Genomic DNA, 23200 nt, shown 5'->3' with positions numbered 1-23200 from the left:
GATAGATAGATAGATAGATAGATAGATAGATAGATAGATAGATAGATAGATAGATAAATAGATAGATAGATAGATAGATAGATAGATAGATAGATAGATAGATAGATAGATAGATAGATAGATAGATAGATAGATAGATAGATAGATAGATAGATAGGTAGATAGATAGAAGAGAAGTATCGAAGAAGTAGGGAAACAGGACAATTCAATCGACAATTTATCAACTAAAATAACAACAACCTGCGAATGAGCTCCTCCTCAGCAGAATTGGAAACTGAAAGTATTTGTTGAAATGTTAGTGCAACTTGGGAATAGAATATGTTCTGCACACGAAGTCATAAAAACTGCCAGGAACATACACAAATCAGTATGTGATGATATAAACTGCGCATTGGCCTTATATGAGAAGACAGCAGAAGCTATAGGTCTCCTAAATTGTTTTGAGAGAAGTTGCAAGAGGAGTAAACAGTATGTAAAACAAATTAGCAAAGGGCAAGAGAACTAGAAAATCTAGATCGAAATCGCCCAACCGTCTAAATCAAACAGAGAAGCAAATAACATCGGACACCACCAGAACCACACAGACATCTTTCAGCAATGGAGTATCTACAATTAAAAGCACAGAAACAGATGAATGGAAAAAGGTCAAACGCCGAAAAGAAACGAGAAAGAGGCAAAGAAAAGTATGACCAAGGCGAAGCACTAAAGATAACATCCAATACAGATACCACATATGCTGAAGTGATGAAGGAAATGAAGGAAAATATTGATATAAAAGAAATCGAAATTAGGTTTAAAACTATGAGAAGAACAAATGCAGGTGATGTACGGGTCAAATTCAAAAGAGGAGAGGGGCAAGCGAAAAAACTAAGACAGGCGATTGGAAACACGCTTGGAAATGGTGTTACGATTAATACTGTAACCAGAAGAGTCTTAATTGATATCCGAGATATAGATAAGTCAACAGATGAACACGATATAAATAAAGCACTCTTAACTGAGACAAATATAGAATCCACCGATTTTAAAATCCTATATATTAGGGAATCGTATGCGAAAACAAATCAAGCGTTGATGCTGCTACCAGAATATGCTGTTTCACAATTCCTTCATAAGAGGATAATAGTAGTAGTTTCTTTTACGAAAGAATTGTTTTTCTTTTCCTCAAGAAGCAAAATGGTAAATAATTCCTCTAGAAGTTTGTTAAATAAAAGTCATAGTTTCATTGTGAATTAAACATTTTTTTTTATTTATTTAAATTAATATTAAATATACTTAACGCAGGCAACAAATATCTATTAGTTTTTATTAGATCTTATTTTAAAATACATTAAAAAAAATTTTAATTAAATTTAACGAAAAAAATTCATAACCATGTTCAGCATTTGTTCGTTATTCAGTTTTAAAGCTGCATATTACTTTAACTAATATTATTTGCGACTTGTTGTATGGTTTTTAATATTTTCTTTTTTTAGGAAAACAATTTTTTTAAATACATTTTAACTTATAAACATTATATTAATAATGCAATTTGTTATAAACAAAAGAATTTTTTGTAATTTTTTTTTAAGTAGCTTTTTTTAATTAGTTTTTTCTTTTTTATTAAATTCGTTATAAATTTAGATTTTATTTTCACAAAATAAACAATAATAATAATAAAAAATTATAATTACTAATTATAATAAAAATTATATAAGATTTATAATCTTAAGAATTTTTACAGTAACAACTATAATATTTACCAAAAAAAAAAAAATGAAAGAAGAAGACACAAGTTTAAAGGCGTTTAGACTTAAATTTAAACTAGAAAGTGTAACGGAATTAAAATAGAAATAATATATAACAGAAAGAAATACTTAAAAGCAAATGGCAAAAGTGTTTAAAGGCGTCGATATATTTTTGAACACTATTAGTGATATAAGAAAAGATATGTTATATAAGTAAAGAAATGATTTTAAAAATAGCCCTTGAGAAAATATAAGTTTGAAAGGCGTTACACAAGAACTTTTTTTCTGATAGTCGATCTAATGATGTTAGATGGTCATATGTTTCGTAGAAGCTTAGAAAGTTATTAATATCGTAGTAATACTTGACAAATAATCAGTCCTGTTCAGCTTTTCGAGTATGTTTTCGCTTTAGGTTATGCAACGATATACAAGTTATTTCAATAAAACTGGAGTCATAAGCAATACGTATTTGTGTTCGGCATTACTGCATTATAAAAAATATATTGCTAATTTTCTCTCTCTCTCTCTCTCACCTAAAGAGCATATGACAGTTCCAAATAGAAAACTGGAATTTGCATGACTAATGCTAGACTAATACACGGCATTGAACTTAACTTTTTGACTAGCAGTACAGGCATGAAATATTGGAAATTCTGAAATGGTACTATTTTCATGAAGGTATCTACTTTTTTTTAAATATTAATAATACTTATTTGCTTTTCAGTTCTTTTGATCGATTACTTAGTCCACAGACTAGTAACTTAAAAGACTTTTGACTATTCTTTGAATAATTCTATTGACTAGTGTATGGACTAGACTATGTAAATTGCATGGTCTGCTGCATGATCTATGAATAACTCTAATGAGTAATCCACACACACTCATCTCTTGAATAGCTTAACTACTAACATGCTTATGGACTTTGAAGTAAAAGTTTATAAAAAAGTTCGTTATTTTGAGTTCAAAAATTACTTTAAAATTACAATAGTATTGCATTTTCCAATCCTATCATTATACCCTACACCACTATTGTGGGGAGGGTATTATGCGTTTGTGCTGAAGTTCGTAACACCCAAAAATATTGGTTCTAGACCCACCTTAAAGTATACCAATCGCCTCAGAATCACTTTCTGAATCGATTTAGCTATGTCCGTCTGTCCGTCCGTCTGTCTGTGTGTCCATGTAAACCTTTTGCGCACGCTACAGGTCGCAATTTTCAAGATAATTTGATGAAATTTGGCACATACTCTTTTTTTGGTTCAAGGACGATTGCTATTAAAATCGGTCCATTATTTCTCCTAGCCCCCATACAACCGTACCCCCCGAATCGGGCCTTTAGGCTCATAAGTACGTTAAATGTTTTATAATGTCAACGAAAATCAGCAAAAATTAGTTTTATAGAACAATAATTGACAATACAAATTTTTTATCGTGATCGGGCCTCATTTTACTCTAGCCCCCATACAGACTCCCCTTCAGAAAATGACTTGATGGTCAAAATTAACTTATAATTACTTATAAAACGATTAAAATCTACATAAATGACTTTGTAGTAGATGTAAATTCATCTACCAAAATTTATAAGGATAGGCCCATATTTACCCCTTCTCCCCTATGATCCCTCTTGTACAAAATCTCTCTTTTTTGTCAACAATAAGTAAAAATATTCCACAATGAAACAAATTAAATGCTTTATTTAAAAAAATTTTAAAATTTAACCACACTGACTGGTGTAGGGTATCATATGGTCGGCAATGTCCGACTATAAATTCATACTTGTTTTTACCAATCATTGCGAGTATCACGTATTTATATCTATATACGATATAGATAGCTTGAAGCAAAACTTTTTCTAGAATAAAATGTGAACATTTCTAAAGGCTGGAATAAACGTAGCTGATATTTGACTGTCTTGACTCCTGATGACAATACAATAACATATTTGAAGAAATATTATAAAATTTGCTTAACCTTTTTTTAAAACGAACTCTTTTTGTAGGTCTCTCTTCTGTACAAATCTTCTCAACAAATTTTTAACCCAAAAATCAATCTATACTTTTCTAAAGTATTAAAATGAGCAAACTCCGAATCTGTTTTGTGGTACTTCAAAGCTATGATACTAAAGAATAACAGATGTTAAACCTTTATTTTGCAATCGACTTGAACTAGACTTTCAGATGATATAAAAATTGTCAAAATAATGTTGTCTTTGCGCTGTTAAGTTCAAAAACTGTTGGTTTTCAAACTTAAGGAGATAATATCTCAAAAAAAATTAATAACGAAGTTTTATTTTATGGCAAGAGTGAAAATTTCAAAAGAACTTTAGGCTACTTTCTTTCGAATATTTTGGTTTTATTATTTTCGTTCTGCGAATAATGTTTCGCTTAGTAAAGATATTAATTGAAATTTGTTTTCCTTAAACTGAAAAGGTGTAACTTGAAATTTTTCTTTTTGTTTTTTTTTAATATACCAAAACAACGTTTACCAATTGCTTAAGAAAACCATATGTGGAAAAACAGTAACAAATTTTTTATTTTTTTTTTTTTTTGAATAGAAAAATATAAAAAACATAAATTCCATAGTAATAACAAAGGCGTTGCCGTACTTTGACAGATTTAGTACCAAAAAATAACAAAAATAAAAAACAGTAGAATAATCCAAACAAGCAACGAATAATAATTTTAACAATCATATTCTTTTTTAATTTAGTTACATATGTTTATTAGTATGATCCCGTTTGTATGGAGAAAAATAAGAAACCGATGTTTCCACAAAAAATTAAAATTTGGTTTATTTTATGATGCCATTTTTAATTTTTTTTCTATTGTGGATTAAAATATTTAATGAGCTTGATCAAGGGATAAAAAGGTATTTTTTTAAAGGTTTACCAATATTTTTAATATCTATTGTCTCGTCTATAGTCCAGGCTATAGTTTAGCCTAGACTCTAGTCTAGAGTCTATTCTAAAGTCTAGTCTATAGTCTAACCTATAGTCTTGTCCAAAGTCAGGCCTATAGCATAGTTTATAGTCTAGTCAGGTCTATAGTTCAGTATAGTTTTTAATCTGGTCTAGAGTACAGTTTAAAGTCAAATCTATAGTCTAGTCTGGTATATTATCCAGTCTAGTCTATAATCTGGTCTATAGTATAGTTTATAGTCTAGTATACATTCTAGTCTATAGTGTAGTTCAAGTCTAGTCTATAGTCTACTCTGTAGTCTAGTTTATAGTATATTCTATAGTCTATAGTTTAGTATATAGTCTAGTATGTAGTTTAGTCTGTAGTCCAGTTTATAGTCTAGTCTATAGTCTAGTCTATAGTCTTGCCTCTAGTCTATAGCCTAAAGTCTAGCCTATCGTCTAGCCTATCGTCTAGTCTATCGTCTAGTCTATCGTCTAGCCTATCGTCTAGCCTATCGTCTAGTCTATCGTCTAGCCTATCGTCTAGTCTATAGTCTAGCCTATAGTGTAGCCTATAGTCTAGCCTATAGTCTAGTCTATAATCTAGTCTATAGTCTAGTCTATAGTCTAGTCTATAGTCTAGTCTATAGTCTAGTCTATAGTCTAGTCTATAGTCTAGTCTATAGTCTAGTCTATAGTCTAGTCTATAGTCTAGTCTATAGTCTAGTCTATAGTCTAGTCTATAGTCTAGTCTATAGTCTAGTCTATAGTCTAATTTATAGTCTAGTCTACAATCTGGTCTATAATTTGGTCTATAGTCTAGTCTACAATCTGGTCTATAGTCTAGTCTACAATCTGGTCTATAGTCTGATCTATATTCTAGTCTATAGTCTAGTCTACAATCTGGTCTATAGACTGATCTTAAGTTTAGTCTATAGTATACTATGTAGGCTAGTCTATGATCTAGTATTTAATCTAGTCTATAGTTTAGTCTATAATCTAGTCTATAGTATATGATCTAGTCTATAGTATATGATCTAGTCTATAGTTTGGTTTATAATCTTAACTTTAGTGTCGTCTACGATCTAGTCTATGGTTAAGTGTATAGTCTAGTCAGTAGTCTAAAAAAACTCAAAACCTCCTTTGATTCAGCTCTCCAAATATTGACGTCAGGACGATATCACTAGCAACTTCCATTTTGGGACCATCTTTACATATTTCTTAATACATGTACTTTGCTATTTAGTGTATATAAACTGACTAAATCTTGTAAATCTGCCAACAAGTACGGAAACATAGTAAAAATATATATAAAGATATAAGCAAAATAAATTAATTATTTTATAAATAACTAATATTTTAACAAAAGCAGACAAATATTTATGACAAACACTCTATTTGTTAACAGTTAAAGAAATAAATGAAATGAAATTGATTTTAAAACTTGAATAATTAGTTTTTAAACATACATATTTGTCTTATATAATAGTAATAATAATAATAAGAATAATAATAATAGTAATAATTATAATAATAATTGTTGTGTATATGCTTAAGTACATAAATAAGTATTTTTGTTTTGCAAACACGTACAAATTTAATATACTTTTCTTCGTGTTTTATTTCATCTTTTTTATATATGGTGTGTCTTCTGTGTGTTGTTGTTTTTGTAAATATTTATATATTTATATATAAAAAAAGAAACGTTGTTGTACGCAATGAGGTATTAAATTTGAAATAAGATATAATATTTTTACATATATATTATTAGTTTATAATTAAATGTCATAATTATTATCATAACCTTTATGTTCTATTATCATATTTTTTTTTTTTGATTTTCAAATTTCGTTTAGTTTTAATTTTTTTTGGTTGCTCTAAAAGTATATATATATATTTTTTTGTTGTTTTCGAATCAAAAACTAAATCACATATTTTTTTCTAACTTAAAAAAAAACTTAAAACAGGAAGTTCTAGTTTTAAACGATTGCTTGGTATTTTTCTTTAAAGTTTTACTTGTAAAAAAGAGAAAAGATGTTAGGACGAGGGTTTACAGGGATTGTTTATAGTAATAATAGTAAATATATTAAATAATTAAAGACAAAATACGAAGACATTTGTTTCCTTTTAATTAACACACTACCTTTAAAGATTTAAATTAATTTAATTTAATAGTTTAGTTGTTATACTAATATAGCTAGTAGTAGTTATATATTCATAAACTATACGTATAATAAGGGATTATTAATTTAGTTTAGTTTAGGAGGGGAAGGTTTCTTTAAGTTTGAAGTGCATAACTGGTTGTTGTTCGGCTTAAAGTTTGTTTGTTTGTTTTGCTCGTTTTTTTTTCTTTTGTATTAAGCAAACCTTATAAAATATTTGTTAAAAACTATTAACAGCAATAGGGTCTGCTGTTAAGTTGGCTTCTGTTATTTTGAATTGGTATTATTGTGCTTTAGATCTGTTTTGGGCAACAGCGGTGTTGTGACCACGTCATTATTATTTACCTTTTCCCCATTATTCTGTCTATCGTTATTATGTTCAATGGTATTGTAATCAATAGCAGCCGCTTCGGAAGTCATAAGACTACTTAGCGATACCACATCATTATTACTGCCCTGTGAATTGTGTTGGGTAGTGGCAGCGGCTATACTACGACTTTGCTGTGAAAAGTCCTATTTAGAAAATTTTAATTGATTTATTTAAATAATAATAAAGTGGAATATATTATTATATTATTGACTTACATTAAATGAAGGTGATGCAGTATTACTGCCAACAACTGTTGAAGTTTTGCGTATACTTTGGCTACCGCGTATATGATTCGGTCGTTCATCATCGTGTAAGGAGTGTAACAACTGTAAGAAATAAAATTATATATTAATTTTTAAATTATATTAATCCTTAAACTAGAATTAAACTTGATCTGAACTAGAATTGAACTAGAACTAAACTAGAACTGAACTAAAACTGAACTAGAACTGAACTAGAACTGAACTAAAACAGAACTAAAACTGAACTACAACTGAACTAGAACTGAACTAGAACTGAACTAGAACTGAACTAGAACTGAACTAGAGCAGAACTAGAACTGAACTAGAATTGAACTAGAACTGAACTAAACTGGAACTGAACTAGAACTAGAACTTAACTGAACAAAAACTGAATTGGAACTGATGTGGAACAGATGTAGAACTGAAATAGAACTTTATTGAATCTGAATAAGAGTTGGTATGGAACTGAACTATACCTAATTTAGAACTGAACCAGAACTAAACTAGAACTGAACTAAAACTGAACTAAAATTGAACCAGAACTGAACTAGAACTGAACTTAAACTGAACTAGAACTGAACTCGAACTGAACTAGAACTGAACTAGAACTGAACTAGAACTGAACTAGAACTGTACTAGAACTGAACAAGAACTGAACTAGAACTGAACTAGAACTGAACTAGAACTGAACTAGAACTGAACTAGAACTGAATTAGAACTGAACTAGAACTAAACTAGAACTAAACTAGAACTGAACTAGAACTGAACTAGAACTAAACTAGAACTGAACTAAAACTGAACTAGAACTGAACTAAAACTGAACTAGAACTGAACTAGGACTGATTTAGAACTAAACAAGAACTGAACTAAAACAAAACTTGACAACCGTATGTTCACTAAAAACGTTATCTTTAAAATAAATTTTAAATAAAACAATTTATTATTATCATTATACCATCTTAATTGATTTAAAATCTTGAATTTTTGAAGCATCTTCTATTCAAATATTACGTTACTTGAACACGGAATTTGTCACATTTTCAAAATTCTTCTGCTTCTTTCTTAATTTTAAAGGATTTCTTAATCAATTTTTATAAGCTACAAAATATAAATTTCAAAATTGTGCAAGTTTTTATTTAACAAATAAAAACAAACCTTTTCTACTTCATCATCAATATCAACACTATTGGGCTCAGTGCCGGCTTTACGAGTTTTCTCCAGTAAAGTAGCCTTTTTGGCAGTCAAATATAAACTACGCTTAATGGCTATATAAACAAGATCACAAACAGCGCGTACTGAATAATCAGGAATAAAAGTCTGACGAGTTTTAGAGTCTAAATTTAAAGACTGTAAGGAACCCATTTGTGAGGGAGAATCTGAAGAAGAAAAAAAGATTTAAAGAAATAAAATGTGAAATGTTTTAAAAAGGAGTCCAGCACTTACCCACAACTACATTGGGTATTAAAGCTTGAGTACCAAAATAGGTGAAAGGACCACTTTCAAAGAGTAGACTTTCTTTGCCCACCGTCACTTCAACACGACCCTCCAAAATAAGTACAAAGAAATCAACAGGTTTACCCTGTGTAAATATGAAAAGACTAGGATCATCTTTCTCTTTACCCTTACATTTTATACTGTGAACAATATCTTGATTAAGTAAACGACGCAAAATTTGCTCGGATATAACTTCTTTTTTAAAAGCATCAATAGCTGCAAAAAAAAGGAAAGCAAAAATTTTATTTAATTATTTCGAAACATATTGACGTCATTATACTTACAAGTACTTAAGTACTGATAAGTGGCTAAAGTTAATTGCGGTGATATATGTATAGTTTGATTTTCACGACGTTCAGCAAATACAGTAAAATCTTGTTTCTTATTCCGATTACGTTTAACCTTAGTGCGATTATCTACGAAAACATCTGTTTCATCGACAATTTCTGCTTGAATCAATTCTTCGATAACATCTTCTAGTGTTACTAAACCTATAGTCTCATAGAATGGATCACCATCACCCTCATTGTTAACACGATGTACAAAGGCCAAATGTCCAATAGTACCATCTTTGAATTGATTAAACATAACATCGAGCGTATAATCTTCGAAGACAAAATGTACAGGATTTTGATAGAATTCACACAATGTACGTAGAGGCGTATTATCATCGGGATCAACAAATGCCAAGTCTTTGATATACAACAGAGTAACAATATTTTTACGATCACCTTCGTAAACGGGTATACGAGAGAAACCGGATTTCATAATTTCCGAAACCGTTTCAAAATCTAATGTAGCATCTAGGGGCAGCATAAAGGCATCATCGATATGTGTCATAACATCGGCAACAGTCTTTTTACGCAGTTCCAAGGCACCGGATATAATGTTGACTTCATTCTTGTCCAAGTCATTAATGCCCGTAGTAACCTGAGTGAAAAGTTATAAATATTTTTCCATCAGACCAATTAAGCCTTACAGAGTTTAAACAAAATCAAACTTACCTTAACCAATTCCTTAAGACGTTCTCGATTATAAACATTACCAATTTCTTCGCCCAATAGAACGTCCAAAATTTTCGATGTCGGATATGAGAGTGGAAATGTTATAATCATAATCATTTTCGTAATTAAAATAGTTTTTGCACCCACCGCTAAACCATGGCGCGAACAAATGGCCTAAAGTTGCGTTTGAAATAAAATTATAAAATCGAAAATGTAATCATTACAATGCAATAAGGTGAAAATAATAAATATAAAATGTCAAATAACCTGTGGTGTAATTTCACCAAAAATAACGATAGCGATTGTAGAGAACACCACAGCAATTAGACCAGAAGTTAAGCCATCCAAGAGAATGGTAAAAGTTGAGTTAACCAACACATTACCCAACAGTATACTGCACAACAGGTAATTACCTTGATCTCTAACGGGTTGGATTTTCTTAGCATATTCACGTTCCTTATCGGAGCCAGTATTACGTAAAATCTTTAATAAAACAAAAAAAACAGTAAATCTTTATTTTTTTTTTTTGGTTTTATTCAAGTATTAACCCACCTTTAGTTCTGTACGATCTAAAGCCATGAGACCTAAATTCAACCCCGAAAATAAAGCCGAAAAACATAAGCACACCAATATGATAATAATGGACACCCATAGTGGTAGAAAACTTTCATGACTACGTATAATACACCAGGAATCGGTACACTGATATTGCAATGTTATAGGTTCTCCTTTTGGGCCTTCCATAAATTCATTCGGGTCGATTTTTGCACATAAATAAAAATCTTTTTTCGATTTTGGCAATGATCCCTCATAGAGCGCAGTATTTTCATTAGCCGTACCAGGTACTATTTTGTATAGCAGTGTGGCAGGAAATTGACAATGTGTACCGGCTTCATTGGGTTCGTTGGTAAAAGCTATTAACGTATCTTCCGTGATGCCTTTACCAAAAATTCGTATCGTAAATGGTGTTTCACTCATAACACTGGGTATACCATTATCATATTCTACCTCATGGGTGCTAGATTCTAATCTAAAGCCGGTAATAATTAAAGGATTTACCTGGCGATAAGTAATACTGAAATAAGAGAGAGCAAGAAAGACATGTTTTAATTATGAGAGAGAAATATACTTATATATAAATGTGACTCAACCTAGAGCAGGGCAGTCATTTGAATATTTTAGAATATGTTCTTAACATTAATAAACAAAACCTATGTTTAGGTTAAGAAGCGTTATACGCCGTAAAAACGGTGTATATTCCATGGGAGACAATAAGGTCTATTGTGATTGTCTTCAAGAAGTGAAGATTCAAAACATAAAAGCCAAAACACTACAACAACACAAGAATAAAGTAAATAGGTAAAGAAGATATGTGAATAGATAATTATATATAAATAAATAATTATATGTAATAGAGACAATTCGCCATGGAACTTATTCTCCAGTCATTTCAGCCTGAGCTTCTGTATCCCAGGACATTGGCAAATAATATGCTCGACTGTCTCTACTTCCTCCTTATCATCGCATTTCCTGCAATAGTCTGGTATAATTCTGTTCCACTTACTGACAAAGGTTCTAACTGAGCAGTGTCCAGTTAGAATCGCTATCAGAACTCTTAAGTTGCGTCTATTTAGTTCTATAAGTATTTCGGTAGCACTCATATCAAGTTTTGGCCATAAGGCCTTTGATATTTTGCAATTCAATCTAATATTCGCGGACTGATTAATGATATTACGTATTCATTCGAATATCAACCTATTATAGTTAAAAATGGGTGGTTTTACCATCCTTCCCTGTCATCAATATCTGTGACAATCCAATGCTCTAAGAGTAGCTTGACTATCAACATAAATTGTCACAACCGACACCGGATCGATATAATTCTGTATCTGTTTTACCGATTTCCAGATCGCTAGGATCTCTGTTTGCAAAACATTCGTCAGGAAGTCTGAAAACCATTTAATATCCGCCTTGGACCCATCAATGAAAACTGCACACCCACCAAACAGTCTATCGGATACAAGCCAATCATCCCTAGTTGGAAATTCTATCAAAGGTGTTTCCCCGAAGTCTAAAGTCGTGATATCATAATCCGTAATTTCGCGAAGGGAATTACCTTGATCAGGCGGACCTACTTCGTACAACATTTTTTATGATTGTCGAGCAAAGGTTTTACTAACGAAGACTCGTGGAGTCTTAGTAGATTCCTAGCCGCCACACCCTCTACAAAATGTTCTATAGCTGTAAGTTCAGAATGATATCCAAAGCCGCTTGCGGAGATGCAATGATACCCAGGATCGAGTTAATAATTCTACTGCTAAGAATGCAGACAATCCAATTCACCAGGAAGTCCTGAACTTCGAGTCCTATAAGCGACACCCTAATAGTCTCAATCCTTATATAATTGAAGGCTTCCTCAATAACCCAAAACGCAGCCAGAGTGTAACACCTATTCTTCAAGTCGTGCTCAACACAACTTACCACCTCATGCAGTGCACTCACAACAGATTTACCCTTAGGGTAAGCATGCTGAGCAGCAGAAGAAATAAAGCGTCCTGAGGCAAATTCTTCAGTAGAGCAGGAAATATGCCATCCGGCCCAGGTGACTCGAAGGTGTCGAATGAATTAACCGCCCATACTGGCTTTTCCCTAGTGACTATCTATTCAATGCAAATGTAGGTGCTACTTGACGCCACAGACATTTAATTGGACCATTTGGTACAAAAATATTTTGACTAAGACATACTTATGTAAGTTGCTTGTTCAACCTGCGTTTTGTGATGTTATATTGTAAATGTAAGAAATAATAGTAATGGATTAAGGACTAGGTTCTAAAATTAATGACTTATGCTGATTTGTAACACCAGAACTCGATGGTGACACAAACCTTTTTAAAATGGGAGAAGGTGTGGCTTTAACGAAACTAGTCAATAAGGCCTAGTTGATTCTTTTAAGACTTTTTAGGATTTACTAAAATCAATGCAACTTTTAGGTCAACTAAAGCTGGATATGTTCAAGAGAAAATATTTGTCTCCTAACGTTGGTCCAGATTATACTTTGTCTTTAAGATAGACTAGGGTCTTCTCGTTCTTCTCTACATCCATTGAATCAATTGGCGCTATTAAATGTATTATCTTTGATATAAACGATATCCTCTACTAAAAATCAAAAATAATTTCGAAACTAATTAAAAGCCGCCAAAAAATAAGATATCGCTAAATTGAAAATACTACATGTGTATGTATAAAAAATCCAAAATCTATTTAATTTACTAACATGCTCTTATCTATAACTACTACAGACCCCTTTAAAAACTTTAATCTATAGCCATTATTTCGGTTGCTATAGCTACGTGTTTATTACGGGTATTATTCCTACTATAGAGTAATATTTTTACTAGTTTGATTATTAACGTTTGAAACTAAAAAAAAATTGAAATCATATTTTTTACAAGTCTACTCTAACGTCATAAAAATGTCATTGAAATTTAGCACGTTCTGATAGAATATTGATATGAGATTTATTTTCATTACTTTACTTTACTTGGATAATTGTAGGAATTTTTGTGTGCGGTTGAAAAAGATTTGTTGCTATAATTATAAATTTATTTTTATTATACTCTTAATTATTGTAGAGCGTTTAAAAATAGGTTGTTTAAATAGTAATACAATTTGTCCTCATCTTTGTCAGAATTGATTGATAATCGACATTTAATCTTGTTGCAAATTGATGGTAAAGTAAACAGGAAAATGAGGAAATAAACTAAATAAATATTAGTTCAAGTATATAATGATAATAATCAACAAATATTTGTTACAAATTAATGATGAATTAATACATATGTATGCACAAAAAAAAAAAATATTGTATGAATGTACAATACAATAGGAATAATTTCAATTAAACTCAAACACTGATGATGAGAATTATAAAAAAACGAGTGTAAAGCAACAGAGAACTAGATTAGAAGTGAACTAGACATGAAGTGATTTATAATAAAAATAGAACAGAATTAGAAATGACCCAGAATTGAACTAGAACTGAACTAAAAATAAGCTAAAACTGAACTTGAACGGAACTAGAATAGAACTAAAACTTAACTAGAACTGAACTAGAACTGAAATAGAACTAAACTACAACTGAACTAGAGCTGAACTAGAACTGTACTAGAACTGAACTAGAACAGAACTGGAACTGAATTAGAACTGGACTAGAACTGAACTAGAACTGAACAGGAACTGAACTAGAACTGAACAGGAGCTGAACTAGAACTGAACTAGAACTGAACTAGAACTAAACTAGAACTGAACTAGAACCGAACTAGAACTGAACTAGAACTGAACTAGAACTGAACTAGAACTGAACTAGAACTGAACTAGAACTGAACTAGAACTGAACTAGAACTGAACTAGAACTGAACTAGAACTGAACTAGAACTGAACTAGAACTGAACTAGAACTGAACTAGAACTGAACTAGAACTGAAGTAGAACTGAACTAGAACTGAACTGGAACTGAACTAGAACTGAAATAGAACTGAACTAGAATTGAACCAGAACTGAACTAGAACTGATGTTGGAAAAATAAAAACACCACACACATCATGAATGCCCTTAATATATTACATATTTATTTTGTAATTTCGTAAGCACCAGCAACTTTAAAAAGACGATAAATTTTGATGATCTTGCATGGTGTGCCATTGTTGTACATCGTACATAATAAGAAAATTAATATAATAATAAAAAAAAAAAACTACAAACAAATTGTTTTATGATTTATTAGTAAATTGTGTAATAGGTTTGTTTGGCCACAATTGGTATTAATTGTCTTTAATACTTTTGTGGACAATTTTCAATTTATTTTGTAATGAACTCGAGAGGTTTGTATGCCAGAATAACAAATGAAAATATTAAAAATATGTATATTTAATAAATACAAAAATACTTGTTATATAAACAATTAAATAAAGTTATTAATTAAATTTAATAATTAAAAAAAAAAATAATTATTAAAATCATTTCAATACAAAATTATTAAAAATAGACATATGAATTTGACAATCAATTATTAAGCAATTTGAGAATTTTTATGATCAACTACATACAATGAGTAATTATTAATATGTATAATGGAATATAATGGAATCGTAAATGTAAAATTTAGACTAGAAAAGAACTGTAAATATTTTCCAGGAAAAGCTTAATCGTCATACGTAGTGATAAATGTGCAAACAAAATTCATTATAAGATAAATTAAAATACATACTCTAAAAGTCAGCTGACTAATATAATTGTATTCAAAGACAATTCTGTTATCATAATCTATATAACAATTTTTTTTGACGTACATAATTATAATAATTTAGTCGGTCTTATTACTGTTAACACACATTAAAAAATGAATAATTTATGATTACTAGAATTATTATTTTTCTCTTGAAATAGCAAAAAGACTAATATGTACAGTGGCGAGCAAAACTGGTTACAAATCAATAGAAAATTCGGGAATAATGAAACTTTATCTCAAGTTTAGCCAATTTTATTAAAAAAATTCAATGTATCCACTTAAGTGCTTGTAATATAATTAAACTAGCATACCCTGGGTGCTTCGTTACCCTAAATATGTTCAATATCGTAAAAATATCAAAAAGTACCATCGGAAAAACGAAAAAGTACAAAGATATCTTTGAATAAATTCTCATTTAATAAGGACCGTGTGTTCCGGTTAACCATTATAAAGAATCCATTTGAATAATAGAAAAGTTCCCATTTCCAGAATATTATTCAGTCAAGACCATGTATGTTAAAATTAATGTTCCTAGGTTGAATATTTTAGGAAATTAAAAACTACAATTTATGAGATAAAAAGTACTAAAAAGTTGTCTCTTAAAGGGTCTTATTCAATGAGGACCGCTGGCTCAATGAGTTTGAACAAAATTAAATTTCCCGTTTTTCCCCTTTTTGGTACTTTTTTACCCAGTGAAATAGCAAAAATTTAATTACAATAAATATTACAGAGTTAGTCCGTAATTTTATATGAATAATTCAATAAACCGAAAAAGTTTTCTTAATGTGCTAAAAAAGTACCATAAATACATTTTTGTCCCTTTTATACCCAAAAAGGACCGAATTTTAAAAAAAGTACGAAACAGGTGGCTAATAATTTTGAGAGATGTATCCAAAATATTTAGAAAAATTTGATTATGTTTATTAGTTTAAAAGTTATAAAGGGCTGAAAAAGGTACCAAATCACCTTTGTTATACATTTTTACACCTTAAAAGTACGAATTTCAAAAAAGTACCAGACACCCATCTGCTCATTTTAAGAGTAGATACAGGTGCATTTAAAATTTTTCTTGTATCACTAATATTATGTAAATATTTAAGAAAACCTGTTTTACCCGTTTTTCCCCTTTTTACCCGTAAATGTGCAAATTTCCAAAAATCCCTCCTTAGTGGATCTACAAAACCAAAAACACATCTACTGTTAAAAATTCATGATTCTAGGTTCAGCCGTTTGGGCTGTGCGATGATGAATCAGTCAGTCAGTAACGCTACTCTTTTATATATATAGATAATTAAATATTAATCTAAAGATTAAAATATTTTTATAAATAAAGTCGAAGTATCCAGTTTTGCACGTTTTAAAATTTTTAATACTTTGGCAAAGTCCTTTTGCTTTTATGACACTTTTTATACATACTTTCAACCAAGATCTCAATGGTCTGGTGCGGAATAGTAGACAACTCCGTTTGTACTCTCGACTAGAGTTCTTGGTTTTATTATCGAATTTCGCAAGACTTTTTTTTAACAAAGGCCATAAATTTTCAATTGGATTGATTTCCAGGCATTGAGTTGGCATTTCATCGTTTGAAAATTCAGAGCTGAAAACCAATTTTTTACGATTTTCGCCGTACGCTTCGGATCCTCATCCTGTTGGAGTATAACCTCTGACTCTGCATATGCACATTCTTCCCTAAAATCAGGAATATTAGATTGAAAATGCTCAAATCATCCTCCTTTTTCATTATAGCATGTAATTTTACTAAAGAACCGAGATTCTAACCAAGTGAAACAAACCCACATCATCAGACTACCATCCCCATGTTTCACCGTTTCTTTTACATGGTGCTTTTTTAAGCTTTCATAAGAGCGGTGCCAGTAATATTCCTTGACATCAGACTAAAAACGATTAGACTTTGTTTCATCGGACGATATAACCCTTTTTTCGGTCATCAACACTTCAATTTTTGTGCTTATTGCAAAATTTAATACGATCCTTCAAAATTTTGTCTGATAACGCTGGTGTTTTCTGCTGATATAAGGCCAATTCTACGAAGAGCTCTCCGGGCTGCTCATTCATTTAAGGGCTTATTTATGACGACAGGAGCCTGATTTTGGTGTTTTCACCTATTGGATGTCAATAAACGTTCCATAGTTCTGGCATATCTCTCGGAAAGCAAGCACTAGATTACTGGATACTTCGACTTTATTTATAAAAATATTTTAATCTTTAGATTAATATTTAATTATCATGTATTTAATTTTGTTTTCATTTTATATAATTGAAAACCTTATTATTTTTCTTTTATTTTATGGGTTTTATTGCATTTTTAAGTCTAATTGTCTAAACACGTACCCAGTTTTGCTCGCCTCTGTATATGAATCATCATAGGCTTATAAATTTTTAATAAATGTATTGTGAAAAATTTTAGAATTTGTTCCAAAAACAACAACTTTTTATTCTTGAACAGCCGCTTTAGAACTAGTGATATATGTAAAATTCGTTTTGTGGAATATTGTTGTGGTTCTTAAGTATTTCTGAATAGCTTTCAAGTAATCTATTCTGTAGCAGTAGTTATTCATTGGTACTACACCACCTCAATAGATGACGTAGGGGTTGCTAAACAAATTTTTGAAATTGAAGTAATTACTTCCAAATCAAAATATTAAGAGATATGTATTTGTAAAAAAGACCGGATTAGGACATTTCTATAGATCATTGCTTCAAACCAATTAAATAATTATAGCATCCGTAAAACTAGTTCAGAGGATGACAAATTTGACACAAAAATCGTGGATTGATTGAGCGATTCAGAGAAAATTATAAAGAAGTGTAAAACAGGCCTCATTACACAGTGAAATGCACGGCTGGTATCAAATTGACATCAGCGTGTTTATAATTTTGCAATAACGTTCGTTGTCAAAGTATATACATACCGTTGACAACGGATTGTTTGCCAATAGTGAGTTTGTTATCGTTTTGACAATGGATGTGTATAAAATGTAGATTTCGTTATCGTACATATATTTATATATATATATACTTTGACAACGGATCTTTCCCGCTGTGTAATCAATGTTTTACACTTTTTTATAAGTCTATCTAAATCGCTCAAAAATTCACAATCTATCCATCCTCTGAATTGACAAATGACAAATGATGACAAATTCACACAAAAATCATTTTTTAAAGAACTGGTCTCATAACTGTTCGTAAAATGGATGTCGTATATTAATCTTAAAGGTCAAACTGGAACTATGCATGTGTTATAATCATGCATTCTAGGACTAGTTGTGGAACTAATAGAATTTTTATTAATATGACTAAAAAGTATTGTATGTATATGTGTATAACATATTAACTCAAGTATTGTGTCTGGGGAAAAACAATTATAAAAAAAGTTGTATTATCAACACTTTTACTGATATCAGAATACCGTTGTTATTAAACAAACATCGTATTAGTATTTGTTTACATAAGTATGTACACATGTATATTATTTTATTATTAAATATATTTATTAGGGTTTAACTTTTTATACACTTTTTTTATAAATTTTGAATCGGCCCTTTTCATTTCATTAATATAATTTTTTTCTTAATTTTTAATAAGTCTGAATAAAATTTGCTTTTTTTAATGCACAATCAGAAACTTTTGATATAAACCATAGCCATTGTTGGGCCCACGACAATTACAAGAAGAACAAGTAAGAATTCTATATTAGGCTGTGCCGAATCTTATATACCCTTCACCATGATGTGTTAAAAAACAGTCATTATGAATTTCATTACAAAAAAACAATTGTATCCAATTTTATATGATTTAAATTAATCCGGACTCCACATGCTTAACTTCATATTTCAATATTATAGAAATTTAAAAAAGTACCTTTTGTAGAACGAAAAAGTACCAAAAAGTCCCTTTTTGTAGGTTCTTACCTAGTCAAGGTCCTACATGCTAAATTTCATGTTTCTAGGTTCAATATTATAGAAAATTCAAAAGATACCTTTTGTAGAACGAAAAAGTCCCTTTTTATATGTTCTTACTTAGTCAAGGTTCTACATGCTAAATTTCATGTTTTTAGGTTCAATATTATAGAAAATTCAAAAAGTAACTTTTGTAGAATGAAAAAGTACCAAAAGTCCCCTTTTATGTGTTCTGGACTAATCCGGGCTATACATATTTAATATAATGTTTATAGGTTCAATATTGTAGAAAATTCAAAAAGTCTCTTTTTGCTAGTTCTTACCTAGTTAAGGCCCATCATGCTAAATTTCATGCTTCTAGGTTCAATATTATAGAAATTTCAAAAAGCACCTTTTGAAGAACGAAAAAGTACCAAAACGTCCCCTTTTATGTGTTCTGGGCTAATCCGGGTTCTACATACTTAATTTTATGTTTCTAGGTTCAATATTATTGAAAATTCAAAAAGTACCTTTTTGTAGGACGAAAAAGTACCAAAAAGTACCTTTTTGTGTGTTCTGGCCTAATCCGGTACTTTTTCGTTCTACAAGAGGTACTTTTTGAATTTTATATAATATTGAACCTAGAAACATGAAAGTCGGAATTAGGTGAGTACTGGAAAAAGTGAACTATTTGCGTTATCAAAATGATAACAAGGTGTTGTTTAAATTTTATATATATTCGTTGCCTAAATTTAAACAAACGTGATAAGCTGACTTTTCTCAACGGATTGTATCAATTTCAATTTGATTCTACCGGTTTTTCCCCTCTGTGTAAATTTATTATTTAACAGTCAAGTAGAGTCAAAGAGACTGTGTTTTGATCTAATTCGTTAGGCCTATTCCGATCTTGTTTCACTAAATAGTTGTTAATCATTTCATTAATGATTTCAATATGTAGTTTATTAATTATTTATGACATACATATTTTATAAGTTTATTTTTACTTATACTATATATTTTAAAGATAACTGCAAAAAAATGTACTTACTCGTCATATATAAAATAATATTGTGGACATTTATAACGTTAATAATATAAAAATATATATTCATAAATCGTCTATATATATGTATATATAAAATAGTGTATATGTATATAAATGACAGTATAAAACACTAATAATACAATATATTATTAATTGAGGACTCAATTGATAAAACGATTAGCACATAAGATAGATGATACATTTATAAAAATATATATGTACAAAAAATATAAACATACGTTCATATATAAATGCACGTGATTGATATACAATACTCTAGCTAAACTAATCGTATGAATAAACTTCTATAGGTACAAACATTTGGGCACAAAATTGTATTAGAAAAATAAAATAAAATAGAAAAAAATCATACTTGTAGTATATTAAAAGATTAACTTTTTGCCGTGATTTAATCAAATGATAATGAACATTTGAAAGCGAATAATGTACGTAATAATGACTGACTTTTTACTATTTATGATCTTTCGAGTACTTGTACTAGAAAATATACATATGTAATTTAAAAAAAGGTTATAAAGTTATAAAGAATTCAGTCAAAACGCATTTTGAAATTTGCAGTTTATGTTTTAAATTTAAAATAAAAGTCTGGTCGGTTCTAATAATTAAATTGTGAATAACTTTATAATAAATAAGAATATTGTAATGTTATTTTATCTGAATATTTAAGTTTTTTATCTTTACAAATAAATATGATAAAAAATAGTGCTAAAAATAATTTTTGTTATAATACTCGTATTCAAGTGTTTTATTATATTTATTTAAGACAAAATAAACATAAATTACTTATATATTTTTTCGCTGACAATCTTATCGATAAGTAAATCTCAAGTAACCAAGGTAGTGTAATATATGTAATCATAAGTAGAGACGATTTTTTTATAATATATATCTACACAGTAGGAAAAAACAGGTAGAAAAGTACCGAAATTGATACAATCCATTGCCAAAAGTAAGCTTATCATGACTTCGACAATGAATCGTTGGCCCCTATTCTGCATTTCAATTTGAATCGAATTTTTTTTTTCATTTGGCAACTTTGGTATTCTGCATTTCGATTCGACTCTCCATCACATAAACAACAGCTTACAAATACGTAATTACGATCGAAATGCAGAATACACACAGACTTAAGGAATTGAAACGAAATGGAATTGCTTCTACTTTTTTTTACGATTAAGTTTTTTTGATGAAATACCTTTTTTCGATCATTGCGTAACTGAATGCGTAAACGTAATGGAAATGTAGAATAGGGGTGGTTGTCATTGCAAGAACGCATTGTTGTTATTTCAATAACGTTTATTGTCATTTTTACAATGCATCGTTGTGACTTCGACAACGAATCGGTGTCTTTTCGACATCGTTCTGTTTAACAACATAGTGTTGTCACTTTGGTAATTATTATTTTTTTGTTGATTTTATACCCTATACCAATTTAGTAAGGAGGGTATATTGGGTTTGTGCTGATGTTTGTAACGCACAAACATATTGGTTCTATAACCACCTAAAAGTATAACAATCGACTCAGAGTCATTCTATGAGTCGATGTAGCTAAATCAAACTATAAGTCGCATGCATGATCTTCTATTGTTCCAGGGACGAAGCCTATTGAAAATAGTTAATATCGGTCCAATATCATCTAGCTCCTTATATCTGAACCCGCCGAATAAGACTTTTAATTTTATAATTATATTTAATATACTCGTATCATGGTAAAAAACTGCAAAACCAAGTTCTATAACAGCCTTGATGACCCTTAAATGTCCCCAATTTTATACAACAATAAGTGGCTTAAGAATATATGAGGCAAGGTACAATTCAACATATATTTTTTATTATGAAAGCTAAATCACATTTTATTTTTGTAACAGGTGTAGTTTATTATATGGTCGGCCTCGCCTGACTATAATTTCTCACTTGTTTTATAATTTTGTTGTTGATTTGAAACTATCCGAACATACTTAGACAACGGAAGTTATTGAAAAATTTAAACACTTTAATGTGAATTTGGTAACAGGCGTGTATACTAAAACTAGGGTGGATGATGTATAAAAATACCTAGGGTGGCCCAAAGATGGATAAATATATAGATTTTGGGTTGCAAATCTGTTATCAAAGCCAATCACGGAAACTACAGCCGCATGCGAACATACTGAAAATTCAATGTCATAACCCTCAATAGAAAATCGTAAAATGGATCTAAGTGGAAAAACTTAAATGTATACATTTAGACAATAGATATAGTAATCGATGTTGATATACATATATTGATTCAGTGTTATGCAAAACGTAACAGTAAGCTCCTCAGATCATCAGACCTAGCTTAAACCTAGTGACCTCAGTCGACTATCTATTCTGTTCATACTCTCCTGAATGGTGGCTGTGGTTTAAACCCAAATTCGCGGAAAAGGAATGCAGTTTAAAATCGAATAAACGGTATTTATAATGCATATATCTGTATTAGATATATGCATTAGTGATAGTGTGATTAAGCGTTAAAAATAAGATGGTGTCAAGTGTATAAGTATAACATGTGGGCCTTTACACATCCGTATACCAAGAATGAGTGGGATTTTTTTTCTCAATGATTGTGTCGGATGAATGGTGATGGATGTAAGGTATCCTATATAAGTGGTACCCTTGAGTTTTTCATCAGGTATGTTCAAGATTTACTCTATTTATAGCAGATTAATCACAGTTTGTTGTCTATAAGTAAGAACTTGTCTTTGGCTTATATGGTGGTTTCGTATTGCAATACTTATTATATCTATAGGTGATGTAAATATAAACGGTAATGGTGAGTCGTCTAACAGGCTCGCTCTGTGTAAAAGTTCCTCGATTAAATAATGTCGTCATGATAGGTGTTAACATAAAGCACTTCGTTATGGAGTCTGTCATGAATCAAACTTTCGTAGAAACAAATTCGGTTTCTTTTTAAAGCTCTTTTTTTGCTAGTGATTTCTAAATAAACTGGCCTCCCTTAGGATTTGAATAAATATAAGTATATACCAGTTATGTATATAAAAAATCTAGTAATGGGCCAAAAAAT

General features: G+C 30.2%; 1 protein-coding gene across 2 annotated transcripts in view; it reads right to left on the bottom strand.

The window, feature by feature from the left end:
- Window positions 1-6403: 6403 nt before the first annotated feature.
- Window positions 6404-23200, bottom strand: part of LOC111681722 (unextended protein) — a 37811-nt gene continuing 21014 nt past the window's right edge. Inside the window, exons 2-9 of one of the 2 annotated variants that reach the window (XM_023443613.2) lie at window positions 10451-10973; window positions 10166-10381; window positions 9899-10072; window positions 9179-9824; window positions 8844-9110; window positions 8556-8776; window positions 7374-7484; window positions 6404-7301 (exon numbers count right to left, since the gene is read on the bottom strand). In XM_023443613.2, coding sequence (XP_023299381.2) covers window positions 7056-7301; window positions 7374-7484; window positions 8556-8776; window positions 8844-9110; window positions 9179-9824; window positions 9899-10072; window positions 10166-10381; window positions 10451-10973 — 2404 coding nt within the window. In that variant the 3' untranslated portion in view covers window positions 6404-7055. Of the gene's footprint in view, window positions 7302-7373; window positions 7485-8358; window positions 8499-8555; window positions 8777-8843; window positions 9111-9178; window positions 9825-9898; window positions 10073-10165; window positions 10382-10450; window positions 10974-23200 lie in introns of those variants that run through there. The other variant, XM_046954810.1, reaches the window with a different exon arrangement.

The sequence above is a fragment of the Lucilia cuprina genome, chromosome 2 (assembly GCF_022045245.1).
Source record: "Lucilia cuprina isolate Lc7/37 chromosome 2, ASM2204524v1, whole genome shotgun sequence".
NCBI classification, from domain to species: domain Eukaryota; kingdom Metazoa; phylum Arthropoda; class Insecta; order Diptera; family Calliphoridae; genus Lucilia; species Lucilia cuprina.
This window is presented reverse-complemented; position numbering and strand designations above follow the sequence as displayed.